The sequence below is a fragment of the Trachinotus anak genome, unplaced genomic scaffold, assembly GCF_046630095.1.
Source record: "Trachinotus anak isolate AG129_WGS33_773 ecotype Australia unplaced genomic scaffold, CSIRO_AGI_Tana_v1 ptg000021l, whole genome shotgun sequence".
In the NCBI taxonomy this organism is placed as follows: domain Eukaryota; kingdom Metazoa; phylum Chordata; class Actinopteri; order Carangiformes; family Carangidae; genus Trachinotus; species Trachinotus anak.
In genome coordinates this window covers 22,764,974-22,780,698 of record NW_027273872.1, presented here as the reverse complement: position 1 = coordinate 22,780,698, position 15,725 = coordinate 22,764,974, and the positions used below count along the sequence as shown (strand labels likewise).

Below are 15,725 nucleotides of genomic sequence, written 5' to 3'. Positions count from 1 at the left end.
GTAATCCCATTACTTTACCTGTCACTCAGCAGCAGATGTAATACATTACTCACTCATCACTTTACTTTCATCACACGGCTCCAAACAGCTCCCAATCCTCCACACCCACACTTCACATCTGTTGTCTTTATCAGACGTAGACATAGAAAACAAGACTCTGCGGTTTAAAAGGCAGGCAGCCCCACAGTTTGGAGGGATTTACTGACCATCAACAGCTAGCTTAGCCTCGGTGGCTGCACACAGCTCTCCAGAAGTCCTGACCTCACAGGCAAGGTTACACACTCTCCTACCGCAAAAAAGAGGAGACTGTTTCCTCCGGAAACGTGTACCTGGGGCTGACATTTGCCACATCAGCCAGCCAAGACACACAAAATTTAAATATGGAAACTTTGGGAATGCCTGAAGTCACATTTCTCCTCCTGCTCTGCACTGCAACCATATCCTGGACCAACCATTACCCTCCCAGTGAGACAACGAACATCAGTTGTAACTGTATTTCAAATTCAAAAAATTTCAGTATTCATGTTACTGTGACTAAGTAAAGTGTTACTGCCCAACAGTGCTCATATATAGTGTGTCCTGTACAGCTACACACACACACACACACACACACACAAAAACAGGCAAAATCCATGTTAACCTAATCTAAATTTAATTCCCGCAAAATTACCTTTTTTCCCTTTGAGTCATTTTCTGGAAGTCGTGCAGACACACACACACACACACACACACACACACACACACACAGAGTTTATGTTCCTGTGAGTACGAGGATGGTGTCTAATCTTTCTCTGTCTCTTCCTGCCCTTATGATAAACTGCCTGTCTAACATTGTTTTCTTATCACTCTGTGTGTGTGTGTGTGTGTGTGTGTGTGTGTGTGTGTGTGTGTCTGAAGGCTTGTAGCATGGATGCGTGTGGGTTTGTGCAATTGTTTGCCAAGTGTGTATGAGTGCACGAACACCTCCTAATGAGTGTTTTTGGGAAAGACGGTGAGGGATACTGTGCATGTGTGTGTGTGTGTGTGTGTGTGAGCATGCATGCGTGTGTCCGTGTGTTTGTTTTAGCCAGACTATGTCTCCAGAGCTTGGCTCTCAGAGCATTCAGAGGCAAACATTAACGTCACCAGATGCCCCGGTCTGACTCTCTCTCTCTCTCTCTCTCTCTGTCTTTCCCTCTCTGTGCCCCCCTTCCTCCCCCCCAGCTTCCCTCTCTCCATCTTTTGTCCTTCCCCTCTCTAACCTGTTATCTGATAATTTGCTGTGTCTCTCTCCTGCTCTGATTTCACAGAATACAGGATGTAGTTAAGTGTGTTCATTCATTATCTAATTAACTAATTTATCCAGCGCTAATTCTTTTTCATCAGCTAATAGTCTGTAGATTAACTATGATGTGTGTGTATGGAAGAGAAGGGGGTGTTTGCTTTTTTGAGTGTGTGTTGAATTATTAACCCCCATTATCAGGTGAAATTGAGGACATGAAGAAAGCCCTTATCACTGATCAGGCTAATCAGGGAATAATCGGTTTCCTTTTAAGACAGCAGTGACCATCAGGTTTGTCTTCACATTTGATCATCTTTGATGATTTTGCGTCATTTGTTGTGTTGACAGCTGCACAAATGACCTGTAGCAATTTAGCATGAACACATTCCTGTGAAATAATTGCCATGACATATTTTAATGTTAGGAATACAGTGTCATTGTTGCTACCGCACACTCATTTCCCCCAGTGATAAACGTCATGTCCTTTTTTTTTTTTTTTTTTTTTTTTTTTTGGTGCATTTTGGAAGTCACTGGGCCTGCTGCCACACGAAAACACCCTTTAGGCAGACTGGGGAGTTACACATCAAAGGCAGAGCGGAAAGAAATCTTGAAATCTGATGATGGGAAGCAGCCCACTGTAGCGTCAAAACATTAGCTCTGCTGGGTGTAATCAGAGTTCACTGACAGCCTGTGAGGAAATCAGGGTGAAGGCAGGAGAGAAGGAGTTCATAGAATATTTTAGCAGTGATGCTAATTTACTGATAACTATTGGTAATTCCAGTGAGATCAACGAGGGAAATAACAGTTTTTGATCTTTAAATCTGAGCGTTCTGCACACGGATCATGTATCCAAACACAGCAGCAGCAGGTTTAAAACCATATTTACCACAATATTTCTATTAGAGCTACAACTAACAGTCTTTTTATTATTAATTAATCTCTTATGTGATTAGTTAGTATCCAAAATATTGGAAAATAGTAAAAAATTAAGTCCAAAACCCAAAGATATCAAATTATCTGTATAATGATTAGACAAGCAGCAAATCCTAAAAATTGAGAAGCTTTCAACAGTGAATGTTTAGGGACTGTATGAAAATTATCGGTGGTGGCAGAAGGGCAGGTTCACCTATGTCTTTTTCCTTAAGGGGAGGGAGAGGATATCTTAAGTTAATTGAAACACCTCATGTCATATAAAGTCATAGCATAATGTGATCTGATTCAAATTTATTTTATTTTAGTACCAATGTTAAAACTTTAAAGTTGTGACATAACTTAACTACGGTCCCTGTTGTGTTTGGATCATGCACATGGATGCAGATAATTTCTAACGCAGGTTTTACGCTATTCAGTTGATCATCACTGTTGGTGGTAACACGTCAAAAAATGTAGCAATCCCCCTTCAAAGACAGTTGATAGAGAAGACCTGGATGTAATTAAAGGACAACTAAAAATTTTTTCATGGCTCCGCACCGGCAACAGCCAGGGCCACAGGCAAATTGTTTTCAGGTGGTCCGCCCATCCCATTCTTGTGGACATGATATTTCAGTAATGCCTTGATTAAACTTCTTTAAGTCTGGCACAAATGTCCACTTGGACTCAAGGACAAACTGATTAGATTTTGGTGGCTAAAGGTCAAAGGTCATGGTGACCTCACAAAACAAGGTTTTAGCTTTGTGAACGTAATATCTCTGCAATGCTGTGAGGGAATTTCTTCAAATGTGGTATAAACATTCACGACAAAATTCATTGTAGTTCAGAATGAGTTCTGCAATTATTTTATTAAAATAGTGGGTTCTGAAATGTTATTCTAAGTGAAAGTCTTGGTCCACTGAGAATATTTGGGGTTCTACAAAGGATCTGTATTAAAAGTTGAAACATAAGGTTCAATTACCCTCCCGACCCTAATAATTTTCATACAGTCCCTTACCATTTGTTAGTGATAAATGACTTAAACAATAAAGCCATCATCAAAATAGTTGTTTTCAATTTTTAGAAAAAATATCAATATTTCGCCCCAAATGTTTTAACATTTATTTCTGTATTTTTACATAATAATAGACTCAACCAGTTTGATAATTTCTTAGTCACTCCTCCTTCTGATAAACACACCCCACATCAACATAAGAACTATAGTACGATGGTCACATCACTTTCAATTCATTCTCAATCCTAACCTTTTCTATGTATTCATGTTGCCACTGCATGCACTACCTGCAAGTTTTTGCTCTAACTTGTCAACCTTTGTTTGCTAATTCACTAATTAAAAAACAAGTTGTTGATCAACTGATAGATTATCTGATGGGCATTAAAGTCCTGCAGCAAATAAGTAGCAAGTAAATAATTTTAGATGTGGACAGTTTTACGCAAATTTAAGAGATTTTTTGACCAAGCAGAATATTGCATTTTTGGAAAAGTATTTTCTAATGGTTAATATTTGCAACTAATACTTGGTTTGTTCTCCCCTGGTGTAATCACAAAGTACTCAATGTGAACAGACATATTGATGATATGTTGAATGCACCTACTGTACAGGCTTGTAAACAACCCAGCAGTCTCACTAGAGCCTTTATAGAAAAATATATGGTCTAACATCCAGGTGATAAAAATGTACAAACTGAAATCATGTTTTAATCCAAAATTATGTTTGTTCATTAATGTTATCAATTATCTGAAAATTAAAATACATGTTGGTCCTGAGCTACTGAATGACTGATAATGAGCAGGAACACTGTGCTGCTCCACACGGACACAATTTACACATCAAGTAAAATAGACCTGTTGTGTTTTACCATCAGTACCACAGTTTTTTGTTTTTTTTTTATTTTGTTTTACAAAACTTGTGAAAATCTTTCCTGCCTTTCATCTGGGTATAATTCATCTGGGCACCTAATTAATAAAAGGAAGTACACGTTCCATTATTAATGAAAACAGTATGAATCTTCACACCTTAGCTGTGAATTATCACACATCTTTGACAATGTTCTGCTTGTATTCTGAGAGAAGAATAGGTCATCATCAGTGACACGTGCAATTGGATCAAGATGAAAAGACTCTTTAATCAAACTTTTAGAAATTATTACTCCCTGGCTTCTACTCTGTGAAACTGTAAAAACACATCTATCATACATACCTGATATATATTAAAGCCAAATAATTCAAATTGTTAAGAGGCCATGTTATCAACAATGTGATCATTGTACAAAGAGCAGGGAGAGGCCATCTCAGAAATTCGGAATGAATTCTGGGACGTGACGGCCGGAGTGAGATGAGATGAGATGGCGTGAGAACGGCCTCTAGAGTCACCAGAGTCTGTGTTTGCTCTGACAATGATTCTACTCCAAAGCGTTTGCACTCGGAAATGTGCCTAAGTGGCCTGTTTTCATTGTATCACACACACTTCAACATCTCACTCTCTGTGTGTCGTCCTCTCTCGCTCTCTCTCTTTAATCCTTTGTTTCACTGGGCTCCAAAAGCCATTATGTTAGAGTACCTGTGACAATAGAGACATATAATTTAATACATGCTTGCACAGACACACACACACACACACACACACACACACACACACACACACACACACACACACAGACACAGACTTTTTGGTATTGTGCAAAGTTATGTGAATTCTCCTGTCTCCCATGTAAAGGCTCTGAACAAATGGTAACTTCCTGTAACTATGACACTTCAGACCTTATCAGGTGTAAATGATACCTGATGCATTGATTTAAAAGAACCCTTCTGAAATCACAAATTCTTCTAGTTAATGGACACCCTCTTCATTTTTGTCTCCCTCACATTAATTATTGTTAGGTTGATTGTCTTACTGAAGTCTCTCTGACCTTTGAACTCTGTTCAGCCACCATAATAAACATGAGCGAAGATCATGAGTTGATACAAATGTCCATAGAGTCATTAGAGTTCCCTTCAATTATTAGTGTGCATTCAAAGCCATGGAGTAGTATGGGGTGGTGCATTAAGTGATCTGTGGACTTTTCTTACCCTGGGTCTTGCCTCTCAGGCTACATACAGGCTGTTTCCCAGTTGAGGGGCGGCATCCTTCAGAGGCAGCTGTCTCATTCTGAAGGCTCCTTCAAATGCGGCTGAGAAATGGGGCCTTCCATTCCTGGGCAATAAAGGCTCCAGTGTGTGGATCCTTCATGACCCAACATATCCCAAGTTTCATTGCCGGTAATGAAAATAATACGGCAGGAAACAAAGCCAACAGAGAGGTATTGGGTTTCAGCTCAGTTGAAAAGTTGAATGGTACAACTGTTAAAAAAAACCTTTAAAATGTAACATTTTTGTACCAGAAAAGGTACACGTCGTCAAGGTTGCTAGGCGACAGTAGTACTGCCGTGTGGTAAGGTAATGGTAAGGGCTGGCACAGCTCATAACACAAAGCAATAATCCTCCATAGGCCAGACAGTCTCATTTTGGTTTGGCCTTTGCCTTTGTAGACCACGTCTTCAGAGGGATGCAGCCCCTGAATGGGACACAGCTACAGACTGCCCTACCTTACCTTGTTGGGACAGTATTCTGTCTGAAATAAATACCTGCAGATAGAACTCAGGGCCCAACAATGGCGCTGACGGTTAAAGAATCATTTAATCTACAGTACATTTAATTCACATTAAATATGGTCTTAGAAATCAGTCAAAAACAACAGAGTAAAGCACTGTTATGTTTGACTCTATATGACCTATCAGAAAGTATCAGATTGATAAGGACAAATGCTTTTGAGTAGAGTTCGAATACATCGCAGTTCTGTGTTATACTACCATTATTGTTAAGCACAATAACCAATTTTAGTATAATTTCTAATTTGCTCGATTTATTTATATTTATGTTTGTTTTTTAAACTTCATTGTCTCCCCTCTCATCTGAAACCAGACCTGCGCTCTTGTATCACTGTGTTTTTAATGCGGACTTGATGTTCACTGTGACGGTGTGTTCGTGTGTTCATGAATTTTTGCCTTACCTTTAGTCATGGAAATTAAACCGCTCTGTCTGCAGTCTGTAATTCTTTACATCCATCACATCCATCCATGTCTTTGTATTTACGTTATGTGCCTCTAAAATTCACTCCATTGTTATCAGAGTCCATTAATTGATTTTCATACTTTAGGGAAATTAACATAAATCAATGTCTGCTTGGAGCAGAGCAAAAAGTCACAAAAAATACAATGTCAAAGTCAACAGCACCATTTCTCACATTGGTTGGCGGTGTTGTAAACTATATGGATTTGTATTGTGTATGTATGATCCTTAAAGACCTGTACACAATTTTACTGGTAGTAGGTCTCACTTTTAACTTCTGATGGTTTTTTGAATGGATTTGAGATTACTGTTTCCTATGTTCAAAAAAAAGAGACAAGAAATAAACACAAAAAAATATGTACATATGCAAATGAGAGAACTCATTACATACTGTGTGATTTCTATATGTCTGTGTGTCTTTGTTGTCTCGTCTGTGAAGTGACACACACATAAAACCACAAAGCAGCAGAGTCCCATCTTATTCCTGCTCTGTCCTCGCTCTAAGTCTCTTTATCTATCCATCAGTGTCAAATACACAGGTTTGTGTGATGTGCATGAAAACAAAGCCAGAAGGTAACAATGTGTTTGAAGGCTGTGTCTCATTATAATACCTGTTCTCATGTCAAACACACACAAAGATACATAGAAGTGATCTGTGATATTCTCCTCCTTACCATCCTTCCACATACAGAAACCTAAAAGCTGTATAGTTTCATATTGATGACTTTCTGGATCTACTTCCTCTTCTTCTCCTCTGCCTATCCAGGAATGCCTGCTAATATTTCTCTGATGTCTAATGCTGTCTGAATGAACACACACACACCAGAAAACACACACGCACACACACACACACACACAAAATGTGTCGTTGAACTGACACTTCAAACAAAGCTTTTGTCTGCTGCCTGACAGCTATTCCTCTCTCCTTCCCCCTCTCCTCCTCTTCCTCCTCCTCTCATTATCCCCCTCACTTCTCCCTGTCATTCCAAAACACTCGTTCTACCCCCTCATCCCCTCGCTGTCTCCCACACACACGCACACGCACACACACACACACACACACACAACCACACACACACACTGCAAGCGAATTCAAGGGTTTATTCCTAATTGAGCTGCCTGGTTAAATGCAGGTTGAATACAAAGATTGGAAATATTAGGGCTTTTTAAAATACCACTTGAGCTAAAGGTATAATAATCAGCGGTGAAGCAATAGATTAATAGAATGATTTATTTTAAAGCAAATGGTCAGAATACACTCCATTCCTGGTGGAAGTGTCACTAATAAAAGCGTGGGTTAAACTTTGAAGTAAAACAAAAACAGAATTTCTCATTAGTTTTACTATCATGTTTGAGAGTTTTGTGAACATGAACGAAGCGTTGTGTTTTCACTGACAGGGTTAGGGTTAACGCAGGGATTGTGCACTTTCTGGAACAAAGACTCTACCACTTGAAGGAGACATACTATAGAGCTCAATTTGTGCTTTATTAAAACACAAGATCCCAGATGTTTAATGGAGACCTCACTGGGTAAAGTTATTTTAGTTTCAGAAACCCATTATTTTTGCCGGCTGTACTGGGTTCACCCGATCTTGGCGAGATGATGAAAGGATGCAGAATTTAACTGACTGGCAGCGTGTTTGAGATTCGAGGGTCATATCAGTTCCAGACACTTAGGGCCCTGTCTGACACCAGCACAAAGCGCAACACAAGTGGGTGTGTTGGTCTTAAAATGAGGTGTGGTCAGGCGCATTGTTGGTGCAATGCTATCTCGAGGCAGCGGGAAGTGATTGACCAGCAAAAACCTGGTCTTAAATCAGTGGCGCAGTATTTCACTGTGATTTCAAAGACGCATTATTAAGAGAGTAACATGGGCCTTTGAGGTGGGCGCACAACGCACATACACTGTGCCTGTTACATACAAGCAAGAATGTTTCCCATTCATCACCTACACTATATTTATCCCACCACGGAACATATATTCACACTTCTCATAATATAACACGAAATATGTCTAATGTCATGATTCGTGTTGTTGCTTCTTCGTAGAGCTGTGTGCATCACACTGTGCGTTTGCTCAGCCCCATGTGTGTGTCAAGACTCACTGGTCAGTCACAATATGTGATAAACTCGCCACAAATAAAATCTAATTTTGTGTGAAACACTGCGACAGTATAATATCAATCCGCCAAGGTGTGAGTGCGCCTGGCTTTTAAAGGAAATAGGACATAGCATTCTGATTGGTTTATTGCATCTTACGCCCAAAACATTCCCATGATTAATTAAGGGTACTTAGTACAACCCCTGGTGGCGCAGCGACCGTTTGTTAAAACCGCTGTTAAAATAGCAAAAGTGATATGAGCACACCCTAAATGCATTTGCGCCATGCACTTTAGACTGTTAAAATAGAGCCCTTGGTGTCAGGGAATTCACCGTATGTAGCAAATGGTTTGACAGTACAGGATGTCTGCTGAGAGAGGTAATCCCTCCTAATAAACACACAAACATTAAATCAGTTAAATACCTAAAACATAGCGTGGAAACAGGAGGTTAGGGAGGGAGTTGCAGCAAATGGTGCTGGCAAGAACAAATCAGCAGAGAAATACGAAGTGTCAAATATAATGGCGGTCTGTACACATAAATATGATTAAAAGGTACTGGTCAGCTGGAAGCCACCGCACTGTGAATGAGCCAGTGATTGTGAAGCATGAATGATGCAGCTTTTTTTTTTTTTTCCACAGGGCCACAAAATGTTGTTTATGAGTGAAAAGAGACTTTCCTGGTTCATTTGTTTTTCATGTCACAGTGGTAATAACTAAAATAATCTAATATAATAATAATAATGATGATCTAACAATCTACAAAATACTATGTGGTTTAGATAGGTTGGTAAAAGTTGTTAAACTAATACTTGTGCCTTGATCTCAATCTCATAATCTCAGAGCAAACACTGACTTCAGTGGTAAAACTTGTCCCCAAAATCTTAGAATAAACAGGTAAACTCTGATATTCAACTTTTAATCTGCTAAATCCTGTTTTACTTATTAGTTTAGCAATGTTTTCCTTATTTTTTTTTTTTAAGTTGAGGAGATCTATTGTATAAGGCTATGGCTTCTTGACCTCTCCTGTGATATCTGTTTTATTTCTATTATCTGTAAAAAAAACAAATAAACTAGAAAACAGAAGGAAACAAAAGGATTAAACTACTGTACCTATTCAATTTTGTGTGAACATTTCATATTTAGTGTGAAAATACCTTAAATCTTAACAACACATGATGAGGGTTGAATTCCCTTTAGCTGCTGCAGTTTCAGGTGGTTCACTGTCACACAGTCAGGAGTTACCGGGACACTTGAATGCAACAGAAGTCTTGTTAATATTATTAGTAACACCTGTGCTTTTCCTTCTATGACAAGTTGAAATGTCTGCTGTCTACTGGGACAGTTTACAGTGTTCATTTATGTTCAACTCATGTGACTGAATCTATGAAAGGTACCTTTTAAGCAAAACCTGTTATATTTACAAAACGACATTCTGAATAGAAAATAAATTACTGTATGATTGACGTATTCACTACAGTTAAAACAAATGCTTTTCATCTCATGAGGAAGAGTATGATCTAAGCTGTAAAATGCCACAGTACTATGTATCTCAAGTGTGGGAAAGCTGATTGCAAACGACTAAAACGTACAGAAGGCTTTGCTTAAAATGTCTTGATGGCTTCAGATGAGTTAAAATATATTTCCAAGCGGTTGCCTTGAACCGTTCTGACAGTAATTCCCATAAGACACAAATGCAGCATGAGTCCACAAAGTCAGGCTCCAGTAGATTTTCAATGAAGCAGCTCCAGAAACCCTCTTGATGACATATGCAGGCTGGAGCCTTTCTTCCCACTGACGACAGAACACAGAAACTTCAACATGTTCAACTCAATCCACTGACCAGCTTCAACATCTGGCTGCAGCCATGCAGTGTGCTGGAAACCACTTTCAGTTTTTACTGGCATCAAACGTAACTGTTCTAGATTACGAAATGTGAATACATGTGACAAAGAAAACCAAATACCATTATTTCAGCTCAGCTCCACACATGTTGCCATTAGAACATATAAACTGTGGTCTAAAGGAAAACCAGTCAGTTGCACTTTTTATTTCAAATATCCTGTTGCCACTTGCAGCTATAACAGTTCAGTTTCCACATGGCAAACCCTGTGATTAACCTTCAACCATCAGGGAGAGGAAGCTTTATTTCCACTGGGCAGCTGCTGAGTCCAGAGCCTGCTGACCTGGAGGTTCAGTGCCTTGCTAAAGGGTACCACAGCAGCAGTTGTTGAGGAGTGGAGAGAGCAATGCTGAAACACTTTGCAGTTGAAAGTGAATGACAGGATGAAGAGGCTGTGTTAGAGACATTGGTGTGTGTGTGTGTGTGTGTATGTTTAGTTATCAGGGGAGCACAGCATAGCTCTGCTGAGATTAAATTCCCAGAGCTTACTCTGGCTATCAGCATTACTTCAGGACACACACACACACACACATACACACACACACACACTAACATCCACACAGAAGGAAAGCAGTGTGGTAGGAAAGAAAGCTGCCATCGCTAAATTTTCATTCACAGAAAATATCAACATCGACAGTTTGCCCACTGCTGATATCACAACTGCTATTAATCCCCACCAATCCACCCGTCTGTCCAGCTTTCTTTCTTTCTTCTTTTATTCTAAAAAAAATTAAAAAAAAAAAAGCAGGACAGACAAACATGATATCATCAAAAACTGAATATGGATACAGTCATCAACATGTGGCCATTAGAACTGAAGTGATATTATTAGGGCTGCAACTAACAACTGTTCTCGTTATTAATAATTTGCTGAATTAGTTCTTGATTAATTGGTTTATCAGTTAAAACACTGAAATGGAACAGTGAAATCAGAGCACAAGGTGACATAATTAAATCCCATTTTCTCCAACCTATGGCCTAAAACCCCAAAATATTCAATTTACCAGCAAATTCTCGTTTAATAACCTGGAACCATCAGATGTTTGGTATTTTTGATGAAGCTCAATCAGTCTAATCAACTATCTAAATCGTTACCAGTTAATTTTCTTTCAAATGGCAAATCGACTAACCATGGCAGCTCCAGACATTGCACATTGTGTCTGTCCACTCACTCGTTACCAGCACTGACCGTCAGTCTCAACCCCTGGAAAACACTAACGTAGGGAGTACTACCACAGCAGGGAAAATAAATAATACTTTTTCCTTTTTTTTATGTCAACCTTAAAGAAGCTATTTGTGAGTTCTGCTATTGCTGCATAGCTAACGTTAGCATCAACAGCTGTTCACTTAGTCTTGCTGAGAGTGTCAGCTGTTTACAGGACAAGAGGTTATAATGCGCCCTCAGAACCACTACATCTTCAGGCCAGAGTGGACGACACAGTGACTTAGTATGAGCAAATAATGAGACGGTCCAAGTGGACTGGGGCTAGTTAGCAGGCTAACTTCAGTAGAAGGAGCAATAGAAATAGAAGTAAAACACGAAGACTGTTTTCCACCTCTGGAGACAGTAAGAGATGAAGTTTGATGCTGAGCTCACAAAGTTTCTTCTAGACTGGTGAAGAAATAGCTGTAGATGCTAACATTGGCTAAGTAGCAATAGCAAAGCTTACACATAGCTCCTTTAAGTTAAATAAGTTAAGTTATATGAATCAACTTTAGCATTAGGTGCATGCCCTGCCTGTTATTATGTCAGTGTGGAAATGCAGGAATTTTTTAGAAAAGAATTCAAAATATCGCAAAAAAGATGCTAAACCCAAAATGCCACAAAGTGAAATGTAAACAGACATAGCAAATTAATCATGACATTCTTTTAGCATTTGACGTGAACAACTACTGTAGCTCTGCTCTACTGAAGAGACGAAAAATGACCAAAGATGAAAACATCAGATCTGTGTGGAATGACGTGACTGTGACATCCCACAAATTTAACATGAAACAAACTTAAATGTAATATTGCCATCATGTTTTCAACATTTTTTTTCTGACTTAATTGTGTCATATCGTTGAGCCAGTGGTTTAACGACACCTCACTGGAAAAAGCAGCTCCACCTCCTGTTTAACTCAGTGAACCAATTTGCATAAATTAGCATTTTCCTTTGATGATTTTCTGAAAATTGTGTTAAAATTTCCACTACATTTGGACCGAAGCCCACCTACTGTGTGTACCAGTTCTGTACATCTCAAAAACAAAGTGGCTTTTAGTACAACCACTCTGTTTCACCGTGTCCAAGCAGGTAGCTGACCACAGCACCATGCCTCCAAAACCTGTAAAATAAAAATAAGGTTTCAGTGAAGTGTAAATGGATCCAGAGGCAGTCTAACCTGTGTGTGACAGATAGGGTTGCACTCTGTTCCTGCCACAAGCTGGGAAATAAATCCTGGATGTGTTAATTACCTCGTCTGACCTGATTCCCCTCATGTGAATGTCTGTCGTGTGACAGACGGAGACAGAGACAGTGATCTCTGGCGTGGGACTGCAACGCTGTGTGTGTGTGTGTGTGTGTGTGTGTGTCATAGTGACAGCTCTGTCAGTTATCTTTCTGCACTGACAGGCAATGCACATGTCAACCAGGAGTCCCAGCACATGCAATGATCACATCTACGTATCCTGCTCTAACACACACACGCACATGCACACACACATACACAAACACCTAACCTGTCAGTCATCTTGTCTGGTATTCCCACTGCTCTCTTGTTTTCTGCTCCTCCTTTCTTTCTATTCTACCTTCTTCTCCCCATCCCTCTGCTCTGTCTTTCATCATTCTGTTATTTTTTTTTCCTTTTTAAGAAACTGTCTGTTGCCCTGAAACTGTGCCTTTTTTTTCCTCCCCTGGGTCTGTGTGATTTTTTTTTTTTTTTCTCTTTTCTCTCGTTGCCTCTCCACTCTCTCTCCCTCCCACTCACATCTTGCTGATAGATTAAATGTTGAAAGCGAGGTCTGGTAGAAAAAAAGAAAGAGTCTCTTTTAATTGTGTTGATCGCTAATTACCGGGCCTGTCTCATGTCTCGGCAGTGGATGTGGTAAAACAGGATGCCCTTCCCTGGGTCAGCAGGCCACAGCCTCATGCATGACTAGAATTCACACACACTATGCACAGACATTACTTTGTACTTCTTGTAGATTTTTCAGTACAGGCTGGCGACTGAAGAAGTTTAGAAGAGCAGGGTGAATCGGTAACAGTCCTGTAAAAGGGGTTTTTGCTAAAAATACATGGTTATGTAAAGGAAGTGTTCCAAAAACCTGAGGTCCACCACCCTCTCTCTTCCCCACAGACCACTCTCCCTTGCTTTCAGCCATTCCTATCATCGTTTGCTGTCAGCTGCCTCATATTTTAAACGCCACAAGAAGCAATCCTGACTCAAATCCACAAGCAATAATTCTGGCTATCAAGATGCCATAGTTCATAACAGGAGGAATGTTAGAAGATTAAAAGCAAATTTTTATTGGGAACCATCCAGTGACACCGTGACAGGACATAAATGTATCTGACCTTTGTAGTGCGTTGTGGTTCAGTGGGTACAGGATGTCATAAACACTGCTCGGATCAGGAGTTCAATTCTCAGTGGGCTCACCTACGTTAAAAATGAATGCACTCATGAATGAAAGTACCCAGCTAATGGCATATGTTACATCACATTAGCCTTGTATAAATAGAAACAATTGTAAAAGGTTGCCTTAATGAGCTCTGGCTAATATCAGAGTTGTAATAGTGCTTTGGTTGACTTTTTTGTGTGTTGAGTCCCTTATTTACTGTTTTTGATTTTGCCATTCTGGTTGCCTGCCACAAATATAACATTATACTATTTCTAGAAGCCTCTTTAACCAATTTAACACCTGTGATTCTTTGAAATATCATATTCACTTACTTTCAGCGAGTTAAATATAGAGATAGAGCTGGGAGGCTATTAGCTTATCTTAGCACAAAGACAGGAAGCAGGGGGAAACAGCTAGCCTAGCTCTTCCAAAAATATGTCTACCAGCACCTCTACAGCTCACTAATTAGTTGTTGTTGCGTCTCATTACTTTAATCCATACATGAACAGTTTGATGTTTTAGGGCAGTGCAGTCACTATTTCTTGGTGTAGAACATGTCACAGTGAGCAGGCAGAAACTATAGCTGTGTCCCAGTTCCTAGGGAAGGCGTGGTCAACGAAGCCGTAGGCTGAACCGAGATGAGGCGGTCTGGCCTGCGGAGCATCACCACCTGTGCTGGCCCTTACCCTTGTGTTGCAAAGCATGGCTCTCCTTGCCAAGCGACCTCAACAACACGTAACACTTTTTCTCAAAAACTTGAGGTTTTAAGGCCCTTGTTTTTAACAGTTGTACAATTATCTGCTGAACTGAGCTGAAACCCAATATTTAAATTTAAAAGTGTTACCCTCTGGCTCTCTGTCGGTGTTGTTTGCTGCCATATTATTTTTCATTACTGGCCATTACCTTTGAGTGCACACTAACAATTAAAGGAGATACAGCTGCAGAGATACTTAACACATTGACATAAGCTGAATATGTTTTTCCAACAAACTTGTGACTAAAATAGAAACCATATCTTATCCAGAGAGCCATGCTTGATAAGTAGCCTACGTCTAAATATTATTAGTAATCTTAAACAAAGCTTCATTAATGTTTGCCATTTTTTATTCATTATTCATCTCTCTCTTAAATTCTTGTTTTTACAGAATCATCTTTTCTTGCTGTCACTTTACAACTTTTAACAAGTTTTTCAGTTTGTCTATTTTTCCCCTCTGTCCTCCTTGTTTATGTGTAATTTGAGTCATTTTCAGACAGTGTAATGACATTATTTACCCTGCTGTTTTCCTTTACCAGCTCCTCGCCTATTCTAATCACACTGCAGGAGAAGCGTTTCTGCCAATGCTCTTTGCAGGTCCAAATAATGACTCTTTAGCTCATTTAAAACTGTTGGGTTTCATTGGTGTCAGGCTGTGTGTTGGCCTCAGTGGGAGATGCTAACAAGATTTTTTTTTTGTGTGTGTTCCTAGTCATCTGGAGTCGGAGCGCAGCGCCCTGAAGAGGAGAGAGTGGGAGAGGAGGAATCAGGAGGTCCAGCAGGATGAAGACCTGTTCTCAACTGGATTCAACCTGTTTGGAGAACCTTATAAAGTAAGAGCATTTGATTACTGGATAGTTAATAATTTGATCAACAGTTATTTAAAAGTAATTTATATATGGTTAAGCATTCTGAGAAACACACCTAGTTGCTTTTTTCCAAGAGTTAGATGTTTGCATGAAGTGAACTGGAGCTTGTTTAATTAGGTGTAAAATGAGGACTGGAAACTTGTGAAGACATAGCTACAGCATGAAACTCCACCTAAAATCATAAACTGCCATTTTTACGTTTCT

The 15,725-nt window shown here is 39.6% G+C and overlaps 1 protein-coding gene across 2 annotated transcripts in view; it reads left to right on the top strand.

Annotated features, from left to right (window-relative positions):
- The window catches only part of aff2 (AF4/FMR2 family, member 2), a 152,006-nt gene that overhangs the window by 29,341 nt on the left and 106,940 nt on the right, over positions 1–15,725 (top strand). For both annotated transcript variants that reach the window (XM_071457743.1, XM_071457741.1), the window contains exon 2: positions 15,365–15,485. In XM_071457743.1, coding sequence (XP_071313844.1) covers positions 15,365–15,485 — 121 coding nt within the window. The remainder of the gene's footprint in view (positions 1–15,364; positions 15,486–15,725) is intronic.